Consider the following 18,029-nt stretch of genomic DNA (forward strand, 5'->3'; position numbering starts at 1 on the left):
CTACACAAACACTGCCAAAATGGGGGAGACCAGTAGTTACCAAGACCTTTACTGCTGCCTGATGCACGTGACTTATCTTTTTGGAACAAATTGGCTCTTTTGGCATGGGTCTACTGAATATATGTGGAGTTCTTAGAAAAAGGTTCTAGTCAGTAGATGGAGCTCAGCTCCATCAAGGCTCAATTGATAAGTAATGCAATTCTAGGTGCTCAGGAAGGTGAGAAACATTGAACATAACCAAAAGTACCAGTCCTGGTGCTAGTGTGAAGTATAATGACAGTAGCTGTAATCAAAGCAGAACGCTTCAAAAATGCAGAGTTCAAATTCCTTTTGGTACTGTCACCACCTGTCATCTTAGATGAGGGCATCTCTTCTGACCAGCCCCTCAGTTAAAGTAACACAAAGCTGTCTTCAGAATTACCCATTACCCAATTACACCATTGCTGTGGTGAAGAGCCACCTTTTGACAGCCTTCCAGTCCACAGGACTTTGATTGAAGGGCTGCCATAATTTCTGGCCACACATTTGTCTTTCATTTTGTTGAGACCCACCCTTGGGTCACAGTCTTGGTCCTTCCCCCTTCACTCCTTCAGGTATAGGTGACTATGTGGGACAAAGAGCACCTACCACACTGGACCAGACAGTGTTGGGTTTTGTTTTTAATAAAGTATCTCCTCATACTGGCTATGGTATGAATAATAACTAAAGAATGTGGTTTCCATATATTTTGCCTGAGTTCTATGTAGTCATGCATACCCTGGAATTTAGAGACTAACAACTTTTTTAAGAGAATTAAATTAGCTTTTATAGTCCACTCCAGAATTTGGCATAGATTATATTACATAATTCAGTGAAGGTGACTTTAGCTAATGTATAAAATTTCTAATTGGATATTATCAGAGTAAGCATAATTTTTATCAGATTATTTATGTTTCAAATGTGTTTAATTATGAAATTGAAAGAATGTTAAAAACACATTAGTTTTACTATTTAACTTCAGTATTTTCAGTTTAGGTGATGACTTGCGTGTTTCAATTTTGAGTAATTTGCTAATTAGTACCTCAGGTTTTCATGTTCTAGCTGAAGTGATTGAGCACTGAGTGAGGCATGCAAGGTTGTTGGTTTTTTTTAAAGAAAATATAATTTCAAATCTCTTTTTCTTTTAAATTTTATTGAAATTCTAGTTTTTATTTTAAAATTTCTTGTTCAGATTCTAAATATTTATAGATAGCCGAAATTGAATTTACTCAATTACAGACAAACACATCAACTTCCCCCATTTCAGCTGTGTGGAAACTGAGAAATAAGTTCGGTTGGGAAATTCTTTTGGGCTCCTCTGATACGGTGGCATATGGTTGACATCCCACTTGATTTCCTACTGTATTAATATTTCCACATTAGCTCATACATATATCTTCAAACGGCTACGTTTAAAAAAGACTCTAACAGACTGTTTCTTTTCATTTGTTTTCTCCCTGATACCTCCTGTGTTACCTTTCTCATTTTGCTATCTCTGTACAGATGTTTTGTTGTAAGCAGGTCGGGTACCCAGTCTTCTTGGTTCCTGCCAGCCTATTCTCTTTGGCTTATAAGCATTATGAGCTACAGGCAAGGTCTTGAGTAAAAAGCTACTGAATATTAAGTACAAAAATATCTAAATTGTGTAAAATCCATTACATGCTACTATAACATCCTTAAAACGATACGACGTTTATGTAATCTTGGTATGTATGCACACCATAAAATACCTATTCATATTCACGTCACAGATTATGCTGGCAGTCAGATTTTGAACATTTCTTAATCATCTCCAGAACATATTTTAAAATAAAAGATTCATATAGATAAGTACATCCAGGGGAAGAAAAAAAATGATCTAATGCAGCAGTCTGTCACAACACCTCTTGGACTGAACATATTTTTGATAAGGCAAAAGATATTCAGGAGGGTAGTCAGAGGAGATACTCTACTAGATATTTTCCTTAATAATATGAGGAGCTGCTATAAGAAGGAAGGATTATTTATTTCAGAATTGCTGAGTACCAAAAGGTAGAGAAAAAAAACCACTGATGTCCTCTTTAAAAAAAACACAACCATCCAACAACCAAACACGGCCTAAATTGAGAAGACTTGGGATTAAACACCTCATCAATGAGTGTAAATGTGAGAGAGAAAAAAAAAAAAATACAGAGTGGCCTGGTGTGTAGGCCAGAACATTTCATAGTGTATTCCAAGCTGCCTTCTTTTACAACATGCAAGCCAAGAAAGACAATGGGCTTATCCTAACAATATGCACACGTGTATGTCGAACCATGCTGAGGTGGTCTGGGCGAGCTCAGGTGCACCATATGGTCCTCAAGGGCCCACGCAGTGGTGCCCCAGCAGTGACTTACAGGACAGTATCACAGCCGCTTTTGCTATTATAGCAGGATTTACCTTTTATATAGGTTTTAATCCCCACTCAGTGTGAACTAAAAGCCATTCTGGACTCTGCTGAACTTAAAGGATAGTGCTGGTACAAATAGCATAAACCAGGTATAGTCCTAACGCACTTTCCCATCGGCACTGTGAGTTTCTGACCCAGATGAACTCTTGATGCATGTAGGTGTTTCTATGTCAGGTGGGTGTCTGCGCAGCCAGTACCAATCCATTCATCACTGCAGCTTTATGTTCTTGGTCCTCGTAATTAAAAGACTGCCTGACCGGATGGAGTGGTGGATGTCCTAGCAATAAAGTTAAAAACTTTAACCAGCACCCCTGGGGTTTCTAGAAGCCCCACCATCCACTTGGCAGTGGTATCATTCAAGGGACCTGACACCTGTGATACAATTCCTACTTGTTCTGAGGTTAAATCAGCTGCTGTTTGAACTTTCCCCTGTTGTTTCTGCACATCCATATCAGTTCTGGAGACTACTTTGGTAACAACCAGAGCCATCTGAGCTGTGGGAAATGTAATCTGTTTCAACTCCTTTTGCAAAGCAGAAGAGAACCAGGGTGTGCAGAGCCAAATCAAAAGGTCCTGGGGGCCAACATCTTTATCTCTAAACCCTGCACTGAGAGGTGGAAGCATACTCTGCTGTTCCGCAGTGCTCTTTTCAAAGACTGAATCATCCTCTGGTGAGCCAAATGGTCTGATCCACAAATTGCTTTTCTTTCAATACTCCACAGCTGCACGAACTTCTTTTGGCTGCCAATATGCCATTCATCACGCTGTCTGGTCTCACATCCTAAGTGCTGAAGGCAAGCTCTGCAGCAGAGGCACATGAATCGCCTCACTCCCACCACTCCTGTTCTCCTTGCTCAGCACCGTTTCCACTCATGTTCCTTCAGCAATTTCATTTCATATTTCAATTCCACATTTTCTATCTATAAAGCAGCAGTTGTCATTCCAAGTTCTGCAATTCATAAAGCCTGTTATGCAGAAACTTGAGCATTGGCTTTAAATTTAGTGTTCTCTTGACAGATTATAAATGCCTTTCCTGCTTTTCTCAGTGTGCCCTCTCCCATGAACTGAGTGTATCCTTAAAAGTTCCTCATGATGGGAGAAATTCATTCCCTTCTTCTTTCCCCTCGTTACATTGCTACCATTAATAGTCCCCATGAAATCCAAGCTCTAAATCTCTAATTTGAATAGTTACGACAACACCAGACTGCACAATTGTTTTCAGCTTTTGTTATTCCTCTTTCAGAATAACAAAATTCCTCTGCAGCCTGCATCCCTTGCCAATCTGCATCCCTCGTGAGTCACTTTGCAAGACACCTTCCACCATCTGCAAAAAAACCCTGCAAGCAGATACACACAATTTAAAAGTGCAAAGTAATAATTTATTGATTTAATACAGGTGGCTGTGACTAGCAACCTACTAGACTAAGCATTAACTTGCTCACCTCCCCCTGGCAAGACACGTGATGAGTCTTCACCGGCCAGTGTCACCAGTTTCTGACTCTCCACCTTTGCCTTCCAGCATTTTATACCTTTTCATATCGGTGTTTTTCTTCTGGACCTCATCTCCACAACCCTACCTCCATCTCTGGTTCTGCCTTATCTTGTCTGGCTTTCCTGTGCAGCTCTTTCTCAGGGTGCAGCAATCCTCTGAGGGTGCTCAACCAAGGCGATGGGGCTGGGCCCTACCGGGGCTGGGCTCTGGAGCCCAAGCAGCTGAACCTGTAGAGGAAGGTGTCTTGCTAGCAGTGGAGAGCGGGTTAATATGGTCAGCTGGAGCCTGGAAAGCAATGCAATTTGCCAGAGGGTAGACCTGTTTGGTCAGCAGAGCCATGCTCTGAGCTCTCTTGACTGTTGTCATTAGGGGTTTAGTCCAGTTGCCCGCATGGGTCCCTCACATCATTGGAGGTGCTCTAGGCACCGGTATCCCATATCATACCTTTCTGCTCCATATGGCTGTCTGCCATACCTTAGGATACCTCATATGGCATCAGATGCTTACGGGTGTGCAATTGAATCAAGCCCTAGATTTCCACTAACCATCTGAGAAACTCCTGGCTGTCCCAGATATCTGCAGGGAGCTTGCAGAGATGACCGATAACTCAATGTATCTTGGTTAATGACACAGTAAGCTTTAATCATCCTTATACTGATTGTAAAACACTTTTTTGAGGAGCTTTAAATTAAGAGCCTGCTCATAAATCCTTTATTGCCATTGCTGAGTCAGCAGGAGCTGTGCGCGAGCAGCTGTACATAAGCAGGTACACGCAAGTTCACATTAGAGTCCTGAGTAACATTTTTGGAATGGATGGGGTGGAAACACTGCTTGATGGCAATCTGGCAGATGTAATCCTGACTGCTCTCCCTCTAGCTGCTGTGTAATTGTGAAGACAGAGTCTCCCTTCCTAGAAGGAAGCTTATGGGAGTACGTTAAAGTGAAGGGACATGGGGAGCAACTCACATATGGAAAAAGTGACAAAAAGAAATTCTGGGGCCTGAAGCGGGAGGAACATGAAAAACTGGCTGCATGAGTCAAGGCTATGCCTGGCATTTTCTTGCGAAAGAGTAGCACAGGAGCAAAATAATTTTTAATCGGAATGGTTCACAACTACTCTCCAACTATCTAGCGCTCTGCAATTTGGATGGTAAAGAATATGCACCAGAGAAAACTGATGCCATTACCCGTAGTTGCTATAGAGTTACTAGATAAGCAAAGTCCAGAGACACAAACAGCTGTCACTCAGACAGCAGCTTCAGCTTTGACTTGTGCCTTTGCATGTTTCTTCTGAACAGGAAACCATCTGAACTATTAAAACGATGATGCCAGAGGGGTGTGAGTCAAGTGACTGGTGTGACTCTTCCCGTTCTTCAGAGAGGGAAGAAAGAGGTGAAAAATATGTACCTTTATTTTGACTTCACATAGTGTGGACTACTGCAAGATGTTCCACAAACTCTGCACCAGTGGTCCACATCAGGCACTTGCTTGCTTGGGCAGTTACAGCAGACTGGTAACTTCTTCCTTCACTCTCTTTCTTCCAGTTCTGAGATAATGCTAATTAAAAGTCAGCTGGCAAAGCCGCCCATTTTGTGAGATGGGTTGCTTTAGAACTAAGCTTGAAGAAAAGACAGTAATCACTTTCCTGAGAAAGCACCGAGCATCTGTGCAATTGCTACAGGGCATTGGTTACACAATGCCGTGCTTGTTTTCATTGGTGAGGAGGAGGTGCACTTGTTGAATCCAGATTTACCAGGTCTGAATTCACATAAAGGATTATAAAAGCTGAGACTGTATTAGTCACCAAAGAGCACAATAATGATTTCTCTTCCAAGTGAGTCATATCTGTTCCCACTGATAATATAGGCATATTAATATTAGATTCCTTAATTCCATTAGAGTTTAATTCTGCAGCCAACTGTCTATTGAAAGGGTAGCATTATAAATGAAGCAAACCGCTCTACATTTTGTGAATTGGTGAAAGCAGGGTGTGAATGCTTTGTACAAAGAACTATTGTATTGTCATAAGCTTTCGTGATCTCAAACCTTCTCCAGAAGAAATGTTTTGTAGCTGAGTTTATGAGACAGCCTACAAAGCATACACACCCCACTCTGAGCTGACTTTAGGTAATCACGTAAAGTTATTAACGTATAGTACACACTGTTGAAATGTACCTTACCTCACACAATTGCATGACCTGCACAGAGAAATAAATAATAGTTCAATGTCACACTTCCTAGCTTAATACCCTGAGGTCTGCAAGAATATACACTGATGCATCAGTGCAAAAACTGAACCCCTGTGTCACGCATGTGTCCTGCCTCCAAGAGAAAGGGGAGGTTTCAGGAGGAACTCCCTCTTTAGGGGCTTCTGCTGGAGGCTTCTTGGTGTCCATTCTCCCAACTCCGCATGCTGAACTCTGATTCCCATTCCTACCTGCTGAGCTCCCCTCTTAGACCTTTTAAAGTCAGTTCATCAAGAGTCTTAACTGCTAAAAATAAGAGGCTCTATCGACTGAAATGTTTGTCATTCTTTTAAACTGAGGGGAAACGCATGATACGTTTGTATCAGATACAGAGAGCTATATGATTCTATGATTCTATATATATCAGATACAGCTATACATACATATGAGAATTCCTAACTAGGATGATCCAGAACACAGATGACAGCCTAATCACCCTTTGCAGCTAATGGAGAAATCCAGGAACTTTTAAAACATGATTTGTTGGATCTACAGCTAACATTTATTCCAGGCAAGATGAACTCTGCTGTAAAAGCTCCTGTTTCTCTTCGTTAGCTATAAAGCGAGCCTCTGGTAATCAGCTCAGAAATGTACATCCGTAACCTGCAGTTGCCCAGGGAATTCTGCCCCTCTGATTTGGCCTTTCTTTCACTGTAGATATGACTGCAATTGAATAATTATGCTTTTCATCAAATCTTTTGATTGACATTAATTTTTTAATATGCATTTTTATCAGACCTTATGATTGTCATTAATATTGTAGTATTTTTAGCATAGAGGGGGGCCTAAATGCTCCGTTGCTCAGAAGCTAGGTGGCTGTATCAGTCTCTGTTCTCTTCCAAAAGAAAAAAAAAAATCAGTATATCCCAACTGCAGAAAAGTACATAGAAACACGGGCAAAACCATCTTCTCGGAAACTAGAAATAAAAAAAAATAATTAGAAATTATTAGTGATTTTTTGGGGGGTCAAGCTGAATGTTTATTTCAATGTAAAACATTTACTAAAGCCACACAGTTTTTAATATTTTCAAAACTGATGATTCTTGATGTCTGCAACCAGCTTGGTGAAGTGCAAAATCTTTCTGCAAGGATTCACTGTTATTAAATGACGAAATCTTTGTTGCAGCAGCGTCCAGGCAAACTTTCAGTTTCTATATGCTTCAGCTGACCATGTTTATTTTTTCACCAAGTTAGATCATATGACAGGATACACAAGCTACAAGAAGTGCTGCCAGCATGTAGGATTTGACTGCAATTTTGTTGCTATATTCAGTGTTTGGTTTAAAAAACCCCACCAGTTCAAGCACAAAATGGCTTCTCCGTGCAAAAGTCTAAACCAAAGGCAGACGAAAACACAAATCCAAAGGGCATTTTTGACCGGAGGCAGGAAGAGGAGGGATGCTGCTGCTCGGGACTGGCAACACTGACTGTGCAGGAGCTCTGCAGTGCCTGCTCCTCATCTGCCCCAAGCAGCAGCTGACATGTGGGTCTGGGAATTAATCCCCAGATTTCTAGCCCTACGCTGACTACTTTCACAGGAATTGGTGGTTTCATCTGGCAGCATTGACCTCATGCAGCTCTGATTTTTAACTAATAATACGGATGAAAATGAAAGTGGTGTCGTGCTTCTATCTCTGCACAATTTCATGTGGCGATGACCCCAGCACACAGCCAGGCCACAATGTAGCTTGCTTAAAGGGGGAGAATGTATACGTCCCATTGGGAAATTTCTGTTACTTAAAATTTAAGTTTATTCAGCTTATTCTCAATAGTGCTTAGCTGTCATGTAGTTACAGTGACTGTGTATTTCTTTTTTTAGCTAAAACCCCAAGTTTCATGTTAACTGCAGGTGCTTCCTCCTTGAACTATATAAAAAGACATTGCAAGTGCATGCAGGGTCAAAGGCCAGCGCCCAGGAGGGAAAGCTGAACTCCACATTACTCTTAACAAGTTCATAATTATCATTTCTCAATTCATGCCACATTATAATACAACTTTTAAAATTATCTTCTATCAAAATAGATCCCAGAACTTTTTACATGGAAATCCAGATTTCCAAAAGCAAAATACTGCTCTTCCACTTCGGGGAAGGGCGAGATTTAGTCACAGATGGTCCCAGAGCCCTTCTCCCACTGCACAGCAAGTTGGCTCCGGCCCACGAGGAAAGATGTGACATACTTCCTAAGAACAACCAAAACAGTTTGTAAACCTGACACCCAGTGCCTGCAGCTCACCATCTTGAGATCAGCTGTTGTTAGCCAGAAATGCTGAGATGTCATCAAGAGATTTTGGCCATTAAATGTACCCTGTGGGGTGCTTTTGGTGTAAGAGGCAACCCCAGGGTCTGCCGCCATCCCTTCCCTTCTGCTATATACCTTATTTATGCTTTACATTATTCGTAGTGCTTTGTCCTGTAAAAAGGAAGATCACTTTGTCCCTTCGAAAATTCAGCTACTTGATAAGGTGGAGTAAATTGGAGTTGCTTTATTTATTTATTGCTGTTACCACAACATCACTGTGCAACAGAACGGGAAAGGGAAGAGTAACACCTGGTTTTGCAATTCTGAGGAAAAAATACACCTACTCAGATGTTTTTGTTTACAACTGCTTTCTATTGCTGTTCAATCAAAGCAGGAAAGAGGAAAAGAGAACGAAGACATCAAAACATGAAAAAAAAAATTTTTTTCAAGATGATTAGGAAAAATATAAACGCAAGGTAGATGAAATTAAGGACAATTCATGAGCTAGAGCCAAGAGTTTCAAGCTTATGCTGGGGATGACAAGCACATAGAAGCTCAGACATGTTTCTTATTTACAGCTTGTACTGAATTAAAGGGAAACTGAGACTGCTGTGAAAATGACCATTTTAATTTGTTATGTATTTCTGTAGCTATAAAAAGTGCTATCTCCTACTGTGGCTATAACTAGGCAGCAGAGAAACCAAAGTCGGACAGGCAAACAATTCCTCTGGCACTGCAGGATGGACGAGGGGGATCTGCCCATCAAGTCAAGCTCTCGCTAACGATTCTTGCCTGAACTAATAGTCCTTGGCGTACAACACCATTTCAGCCTTTCGTGATCCTGAAAAGCAACAAACAAGATGCTACTAAGGCTGCCAGCACAGTTAAGTCTTTTGGTTGGGGTGTTGGTGGGTCCGCAGGGTCCTGGACAGGCCCCTTTTCTAATCCCCCAGTTTTCAAATCAACCTCCTTGTGCTGTGAGGTCTTGAGGCACCTCACCCCGTCACCTCTGCGGTCCAAGGCAGAGGCCGGGCGGGGACGCGGGGGGATGGAGGGGGGAGGCATTTTCACTATCGCAGCTACCGGGCAGAACTACGGCCTGCTGCTTGCAGCATGGCGTCCCGGCCCGCCTGCTGCGCCCGCAGCGGCGGCTCTGCCGCGGGGCCCCAGCGTCACCCATGGCCGATGGAAACTGACTTCTTCTGCAGACAGCCGAGAAGAGTCCTGAATTTTCGCCCCTCGACGTGGCCCGCCGTGTCCCAGCCCGGCCGCCCCCGGCTTCGCGGCCTGCTCCGGGCCCCGGCCTGGGCGGGCCCCGCCGAGGGGCCAGGCCGCGGGGCGGGGAGACGGCGCGGCAGGTGCCTCCCTCCGCGGTCACGGCGGGGCCGCCGCTGCCACGTCAGGGGAGTTTCCCGAGGCGAGGCGGGCTGGGCTAGGCAGGGCCCGGCCTTCCTCCTCCGCCTTCTCCTCCTCCGCCCCCTGCCCCGGCCCCCGCTGCCGGACTTCGTCGCGGAGGGAGGGAGCGAGCGAGCGAGCCAGCGGTGCCCGCTGCCATGGAGGCCCGCTACAACCTCAAGAGCCCGGGTAGGCGGCCTGGCAGGCCCCGGGGAGGCGGCCGTCGGTCTCGCCCGCAGGCCGCGAGCGGGCGGGGGGTGGCGGGGCCGGGCGGGGGGTGCCTTGCGGGCTGCCCAGGGCGCTGCCTGAGGCGCGGTGTGCCCGCCCTGGGGCTGCCGCCGTTCGCGGGGTGTTCGGGGGCCGCTGCCGGGGCCGGCAGTCGCCTGCCGGGGCGCGGTGGGGCAGGTGCAGCGGCCACGGCCAGGCCGCGGTGGGGAGGAAGGAGGGGAGGGAGGGAAGGATGGATGGGGGCCCTGGGCCGCGGCGGTGCCCGCGGGTGCGCGTCAGCTGCGGGACGGGGAGGTGTCGGCGTTCAGGCGGAGGCCGGCTGGGTCCCTTAAGCTCTCCAACGTTGAAAACGCCCTCCGAGCTGTAATTCGGTTCAGATCAGCCTGGCTACCTGGGGAGGGGGTGTGTGCGCCCACGCGTTTTTGCTGGTTCGTGGAAGCGTTACTGACCATCTGGTGGCTGTGCCCTGTTCCCCTGGGTATTGCCTCCTTTCCAAGAAGGTGCATGTGAGGGGACAAATTGCCAATGATAGTGTAGTCTGTGTGGTATAAGTTTGTTCTACAGAAGTGTCACTGTACATGCTGTATTTACAGGCATGTGTGTGCGGTTTTCATGGGATTCTGCGTTAACACGCATGCCCGCTAGATTTTCTTTTGAACCCTTGAAGTTAGAGGGATGCCTCAAGAGATGTGTGAGATGTCTTGAGGAACGGCGCTAGAAGGGAAGGTTTTGCTCCCTAGGGAGGGAAACTGAGGTCAGGTTGGGTCTCTCCTGTCCGTCTGCGTTTGTGCTGCGGCCCCTCATCGGCCTGGAGGCTTCATCTCCTGGGAGCTGCACGCGCAGACGGAGGCCCATCGATGCTGTAGCAAAACTTCTTCCACAGCTTGTAAGGGCTACTTGGGTTTGTGTGCCGGTCACTGTCCTGCCCCTGCTTTCCCCTAAATCCATTTTTGGGTACTAGGTATTATCAGCCTCATGTTATTATGATGAATAGTGGCTTTATTCTTTAATCATACTGTCCGATAACCAGCGTGGGAGCTGGGGAGAAACTTAACATTATGATGACTTGTGCCTTACAAAGGTGAATGACAGGCTTATTTACAAAACATCCCTCATGGATGATGTGTCTATTGCTAAATTATGTCCCTTGCCCTCACACCCAAGTTGCATAACTGAAAGATAAGAAGGATCACAATTACTTGTTATAGTTTAAAATACCAGGAAGGAGGATTGTGTGGTTTGGGTCTTTTTTGTTGTTTTGGTTTGTTTTTTGTTTTTTTGGTTTTTTTGGGTTTTTTTTGGGGGGGGAGACATGCTGGATATGTTGCATATGTGAATTTACAAGGCCACATGAACATGGTCACTAGTTATGGTTTGCCACGTCATTGGAAATAGTGGTGGTGTGCTGTATGATGCGCTCCTGGGATCTGGGTGGAGAGGGCAAATATTTGTGGTTTAATTTAAAAATGTTCTTCCCCTGTGTTGTTACTAGTTCCCCTTGTTTTCATGAGAAAATTATCTTTACTGGAATTGATTTTCGGTACCTGTGCTGTTCCGTGGCAAAATGAACCTTCTTGGCAAAGATGAATGACTCATACAATGGGTCAATATTGATTCCCCAAATTAAACATGCTCTATAGCATATTAATGTATTAAATTATTTCTTTCCATGTGGATGCTGAAATTCTATAAATGATTTAAATAACTTTTTAAAATCTCTAATATTATTTAGAACGCTTATTTCAATAGTAACTTAATTGAAAATTAAAGTGAAATCTTTAATTAAAAAAGATGGGCAAAAAGGTATTGAATAAATACCAAAATTGATTTAAAATATTGTTTCTTCAGCAGTGGTTGTCCATGAAAATGAGTTAACTGCAGTTACGTATAGCCATTGCTATTAGTCTGGCACTTTTCTTGCTAATCAGGTAGATAAGCATATGTAATGATTCAATATTTTTGTGTGTGTTTTACAAATTCCCATCTTGTTATGGCTACACGTGCAGTTTAATGATGGTGTCTTACACTTGCCATTCAACTGAAGGCTTAAGATGGAAGTGTAGAGTGTTTTAATATTAAGGTGGGTTTAATTAATGTCAATGCACCGAAATACATAAAAGCAAATCCACCATATTTCCTGTTTTAAATAATTGTGTCATCTGTGGACTGATGGGATTGTTTTGGTAACTGAGCTCTCTAAGGCTTTAGAACTAGTACCTGTCCTCGTGCCTGTTGCTCTCCTTGTTCTGACTTGAATAGAGGAAAAATCCATCTGCTAACCTTTAGGTCCTGGTCAGCTTTAGGGATTTGGAATGTGCTATCTTGAGACTGAGTGAAGAAAATAATAGTTTTGTACCTGCACAAGAGGCTTCTGTTGAAATTTGTTTTGGGACTTGAGCAAACTCCGGTTGCAGATGGTGATTTCTGTCTGCTCAGTAGTTTTAAAGAGAGCAAATACCACTTATAGTTTTAGTATAAGTTATTTTAATGATTATAGTAGGCTATATCAGGAATATCATAAAGGAAAACACATTTAAGGTAGGAAAATTTCATTAAAAGAAACCTGTGCTTTTATTGATCTTGCTTTTAAGCTAAAATCTGCTGTAGATCTATGACAGGAGCTGCAGTTCATCTATGGTGATACATGGCTACGTGGATCCCTCTTCTATGAGTAGGTGTGCTAGACCAGATTGATCAAGGAGGATCAGCTGGGCTCTCTAGTGCCTTTCTTTTTTGTGTGCTTTCATATAGACCACATAAAGAGCAATGTTGCTACACAGCTTTGTCCTGCTGCTAATTGCTGCTAGTCAATATATTCATCGTTCTTCCTTATTCCAGTTTCTTCAGCTAATGTTAGTTCATCTCAATGTATCTAAAAGACAGTAACTCTCCAAAACATGAAGCAAATTGTTCCACTGCGCGCTGTGTCTCTGTCGATGAGAGGCACTGCAGCTGGTGCTCTGGCAGCTCTTGGTTTACCATAGGTACACGTCGAGGCTGCGACAGATAGGAGGTTGGTGAGGGTGGTGTGCTAAGTTGCTGCTGGCCCCTGTCACTTACCCTCTATAAGGGCAGGGAGGTGTCGGGGAACTCACCTGAAGCTGCCTCCTCACACCATCTATGAACACGTTTGTTTGTTTGTTTTTTATTTCTTCCCCAAAAGACCATTAATTTTGAAGGGAAGAAATTTCACACTCCACACTTCAGGCTTCTTTGTATTGCCTCAATAAGGCAAAGCCTTTTAAGCTGTTGCTTCATATTTTTATGCCTGGTTTTGGTATTTGTAAAAGGGCAAGCTATTTTCTGTTTTAGGATTTCAAAATGGATTAGTCAATGTATATCAGCCTGCTACCATATGGCTGATAAACCTCTCCCATCAATATTAAAGCTCAGCTGACTAAAGCACAGACTTCATCCTCTTGATGCTTCAGGAACATCCCTATTTTATGAAATTTGTAAGACAGCTACTTGCACTAATCTCTGCTTTTTTTCCCAAGAGCTGTGACCCACAGCCTGCTGCAAGATCAGACACCAAATCTTTTAGTCACTGTTTTTGTAGTGACAGTCTCCCTCTTTCATGTAGGATGTTGTTACCAGTCCTCTGAGCGGGTATTAGCACACTTGAAGAATTATGAAGAGCTACTTACAGTGACTCACATGGAGTCCACAAACAACAGTGCTTTTTTATTTTCTTTTGGGAGGGTTTTCTGGTTTGTTTTCAGCCGACCTCATCTGGAATTTGACTAGCGAGGGCACTGGAGGACTGGGGAGAGCACATGGAGGGAGGCGTGGAGCGTGTCCTGCATTTGCTGCCCAGGGACGGTGCTTTTGGATCTTAGACGCCCAGGGAACGTAACATGCTGAGACTGTGATCCTCTTAGCTGTCATCTTCAATATGTATACTGCTTTTCCTACAAACTGTACTCCTCTTTCCGCTGCATACTTTTTACAAGTTAACAAGTATTCCTTGCCAACAAGCATGCATCAGTTCTTTGCTAATAAAAAACAGTTAATATAAAATAGCCAGTAGGTACTGTGCTTCTTGGTACCTTCCGTGTATGAAATACAGATACAATTTTTTACAAATAAAAAGTTGAATGGATGTTAAAAATTGATTAAAGCTGAAGACATTGATCTTAGTGTTTTCAACAAGCACCTTACACTTGATAAGTTTTATCTCCTTTTGTGTTGGCTGAACAGTTGTTTTGAATTGTAACTACAGAAAGAGGCCTGTACTTCCTGCTGCTCTGAGACAAATGAGGACTAAAGGTCTGTTGCTTCTAAGGGTGAGAGGAAAGAGAGAGCAGACTAATTAAGAGTATTCTCTCTTTTTTTTGGGGGGGGGAGAGGGGTTTCAATACTTTGTATGAGTACAGAAGGCTCGTGGGTCTTGCTAAAGAATATACATGAGGCTGTGAAGACATAGAGCAGCTGTTTGGGCAGCTTGTGGTTTTTGGGAAAGGATGTATCTGAGACCCCCAAGGCTGTAAAGCAGCTGGCCTGTCTCTTGGCAAACAGTATTTCCATTTGTTATTGTAGCAGAAGTCAAAGGAACCATCAAACTGAATTTTAAAATAAAGTCACTTTGGACCCTATGACTGTAACAACTGTCTGGGGCAGTTCTGCAATTGCAGATTTCCTTTTTGTAATAAGAGTTGTTTTGTCTTGTTACATGAAATCAGCATAAAATGGGAACTTGACTAGTGGAGAATATTACAGAAGCAGTGAATGATGAGCAACTTCATTGTCTCAATTTTTTTTATTTAGGCAGAGAAGTGTGATTTCTCAAGTATGGAGAAATAGTGTTCTGCAGATAATGATGTTTAGAATAATGTTGAAACTGGAGTACATTTGGGTAGAGTTTACTTTAAAATGGTGATGCTGTTCACCTGAGACTGAAGTTTTAACTCTTCTTCATTTTGCCCATTCCTCTAGCACTGCAGGATGTAGGTTTGATAAGGTGGTTGCCGGTGGTACGGGAAGGATCATTACCATTACGGATTGCTTCCGCTGCTGGCTTTCTAGTTCCAGAAGACTAAAAAATATGGAAATCTTTGCATGGTCTGTTGCAAGTATGCCTGTTTCTACATACTTCTGTTGCTGAGTTTTAGAACAAAGATTTGTGTAGTCCACTGTCCCATCATAGACAGAGGCAGTAGGGAAAGCTTTGTAAAAGAGCTTTAAAGAAACAGAATATATAGTATGTTCTCCTCATCGGTGGTTTAAAGATATGCCCAACTGGAAGTTTCATGTGTCTTCCAGGGATTTCAATTTGGATGGATGTGACTGGGATGTATGTTGCTTGTTTTTTTGGGTTTTTTTCCTAAATGAAGAAAGATAGGGTATCTCAGTCCTAATGAAACTGGAAATGTGGTCTTGATTCGAAATTAAGTGACTATAAACTGCTGTGCAGATTTTTATGAAAATATAGTCATGTTTTTGTGAAATGACATACAAAAATATATACAGGAACTCAAAAATGTATTTAAAGACAGGCATGAACTCAGAAGGGTTAAGAAAGGTGGGGGCAAAGTGAATAAACACAAGAAATGCAGAGGTAGAGAAGAATAGCATTAGTAATATGGAACTCACTTGAAAGTGTGGTAGTGTGGGTTTATTTCTAGAGTAGATACCATTTGACACTATTCTGCAAAAGGATAGTAATTTATTTATATATAATTTATATATATTTACATTAGAATTTATATTATATGTCCCTGCCTGCGGCAGGGGGGTTGGAACTAGATGATCTTTAAGGTCCCTTCCAATCCTAACAATTCTATGATTATATTTCAGGGTACTTTTGTCTCAAGCCCCCCTTCTATTGTTTTTTATTTGCTAATGATCACGTACCATTCACAGGTTCTAAGCTGTCAATGAAAATCACATTCACAGTGAGTATGTGGCACACAATTAGCTAGTGACACTGTGCAGGTCGCTGTGAACCTGTTAGAGTCTCTGTACGCATAGATTTAATAAACCATTCTCTAGCTATTACAACACTACTTAAAAAAATATCGTTCGGCATATCAAAGAGCTGAAGTAAAAGTATTTCATAACTCTCCAGTCTGCTGTGCCCTTTGCTTTGAATATGTTTTCTTGCATGCTTTAATGACCACATCATTTAAAGTGATTTCTTTGACTTAAAACATCAAAGCTCATCGAGTGTTATTGTCTTATGAGAAATTCTGTGTACTTTGCACATAAATTTAATCCTGACTTTTTTTTTAATTGTGTGATCCAGTCTTTGTGCAGTTGTACTACTGACTGTGATTCCGTGTTATTTTTCCCCTTACATGGAATTTAAAATTACCTTTAGTAGGCAGGATTTTCTTTTGAGTGCTAAGACAGGCAGTTTGGATGAATGGTTTCCCAGGTGCCTTGGACTGCTGCGGGGACTGGTGGTAGTGGTCGTTTAGCAGGTGACACTGGGCACTGGGAGCCCTGAAGTCACTTGGTGGCTACACCAGCCATGGGCCAGGCACTGTTGGCTCAGCAGTTGGGTATTGAGCAGAGGGGGAAAAACCAAAGCTAGCTGGACTTAAAAAGACTTTCCCCAAAATGTCGTCCAGAACATACCCATCATCTAATTGAAGGGCCTTGATGCTTGTCTCAAATTGATTGTGTGGTTTCAATTTTTTTATTTTTCTAGTATTATTGTGTATTTTTTTTCCTAAATGTAGATAGTAGCATCATTAATAGACAAACATGTTACAAAGAATTACTTGTATTTTACTAATAGCTTAAGTGGGCTGAGTAGTTATAAAACCTTTAATCCCAGAGAAACTTTATAAGAGTTTTACTAATTCATTGGAAAACCTGCATTCGATAAGGAAATTGCATCCTTATACTGTCTTGGTCAGGAGAACCATGGGAAAAAATTACTACTTTTTCTGTATTTCTCCTGAGTAGACCTCTAAATCTTATTTAAAATGAAGAAAAAAAAAAAAAGATAGAAGCCATTAAAAAAAAAAAAGGTAGAAAGCATTTGCTCAAGCAGTAAAAGCTGTCAGATTGTTTTATTCCTTTTTTTCCAGATCAGATAAGTCAACTTGAAAGATGAAGAGGTCTGTAGCTTTATGCCAGCTGTTTCAGGTTCCTTTATTTATTTGTTCATTACGTACTTTCTTTTTCAAACAAGAGAACCGAAAATGGGCAGAATGAAATGGTTGCTATCCATTTGAAGAAGATACTGTCACGCGCAACCCGTATTACTTAAATATGTGTTTGTTTCACTGATGATCTTGCAGTCATCTTTGTGTGTGCAACATGCTGTCTCTTCAGGTGATGAAGTAGTAGGGGCTGAGCCTTGCTGAACTGAGACCACCCTCCCCGTGCTTCTGAACTTGGGTTTGATTAGTGTCACCCACCTCACCTCTACCACTTCCCTCACCCGGGTCTGTTTCTCCTGTTGAGCTCTTGTACCTGAGTGCCAGTGCCTTTTGTAGACAAGTTGTGGCAGATCTTCAGGAAGCTTGTAATGGTGTCTGGGTTGTTGGTGGGAGTTGGAACTTGTATCAGGTTTTCTGAACTTCCAGTGAGCAAAAGGTATGCAACTTTGTCATGCTGAAATAAATCCTGTTGCAATATTGCGTGTTATGTTTACGTTAATTTAACCTTTGTCGGCTCATGTGATTGGCGCATGTGCTGTTCACTGATATTGTAAAAATGAACTGAAACCTTTTCTTACTAAATACAGAAGACTACTAACAAAACAAAGCTCTGTAAGGCTAAATAGAATTGCTTTATTTTTAGACTATTTTTATTTTCACAATAACAGATTTTTTAAAAATAAGGCATAATATTTTACTAAGAGAACACTACCGATATTCAAATCCCATCCTCTATTCAAGCAGTAATTTTAACATTTATGGAGACTGTTTTCTTGCGTTCCTGTGTACAGAAGGGTTTCCACGGACACAAGGCGCAGACTTGCCTAATTGGGCATGGTAGCAGGAGTACTTGAATGTGACCTCAAGATA

The 18,029-nt window shown here is 42.4% G+C and overlaps 1 protein-coding gene across 1 annotated transcript in view; it reads left to right on the top strand.

The window, feature by feature from the left end:
* Positions 1-9,781: 9,781 nt before the first annotated feature.
* UBE2J1 (ubiquitin conjugating enzyme E2 J1) overlaps positions 9,782-18,029 on the top strand; it is a 32,873-nt gene continuing 24,625 nt past the window's right edge. Inside the window, exon 1 of the mRNA XM_063329994.1 lies at positions 9,782-10,008. Coding sequence (XP_063186064.1) covers positions 9,978-10,008 — 31 coding nt within the window. The 5' untranslated portion in view covers positions 9,782-9,977. The remainder of the gene's footprint in view (positions 10,009-18,029) is intronic.

The sequence above is a fragment of the Chroicocephalus ridibundus genome, chromosome 3 (genome assembly GCF_963924245.1).
Source record: "Chroicocephalus ridibundus chromosome 3, bChrRid1.1, whole genome shotgun sequence".
Taxonomy (NCBI): domain Eukaryota; kingdom Metazoa; phylum Chordata; class Aves; order Charadriiformes; family Laridae; genus Chroicocephalus; species Chroicocephalus ridibundus.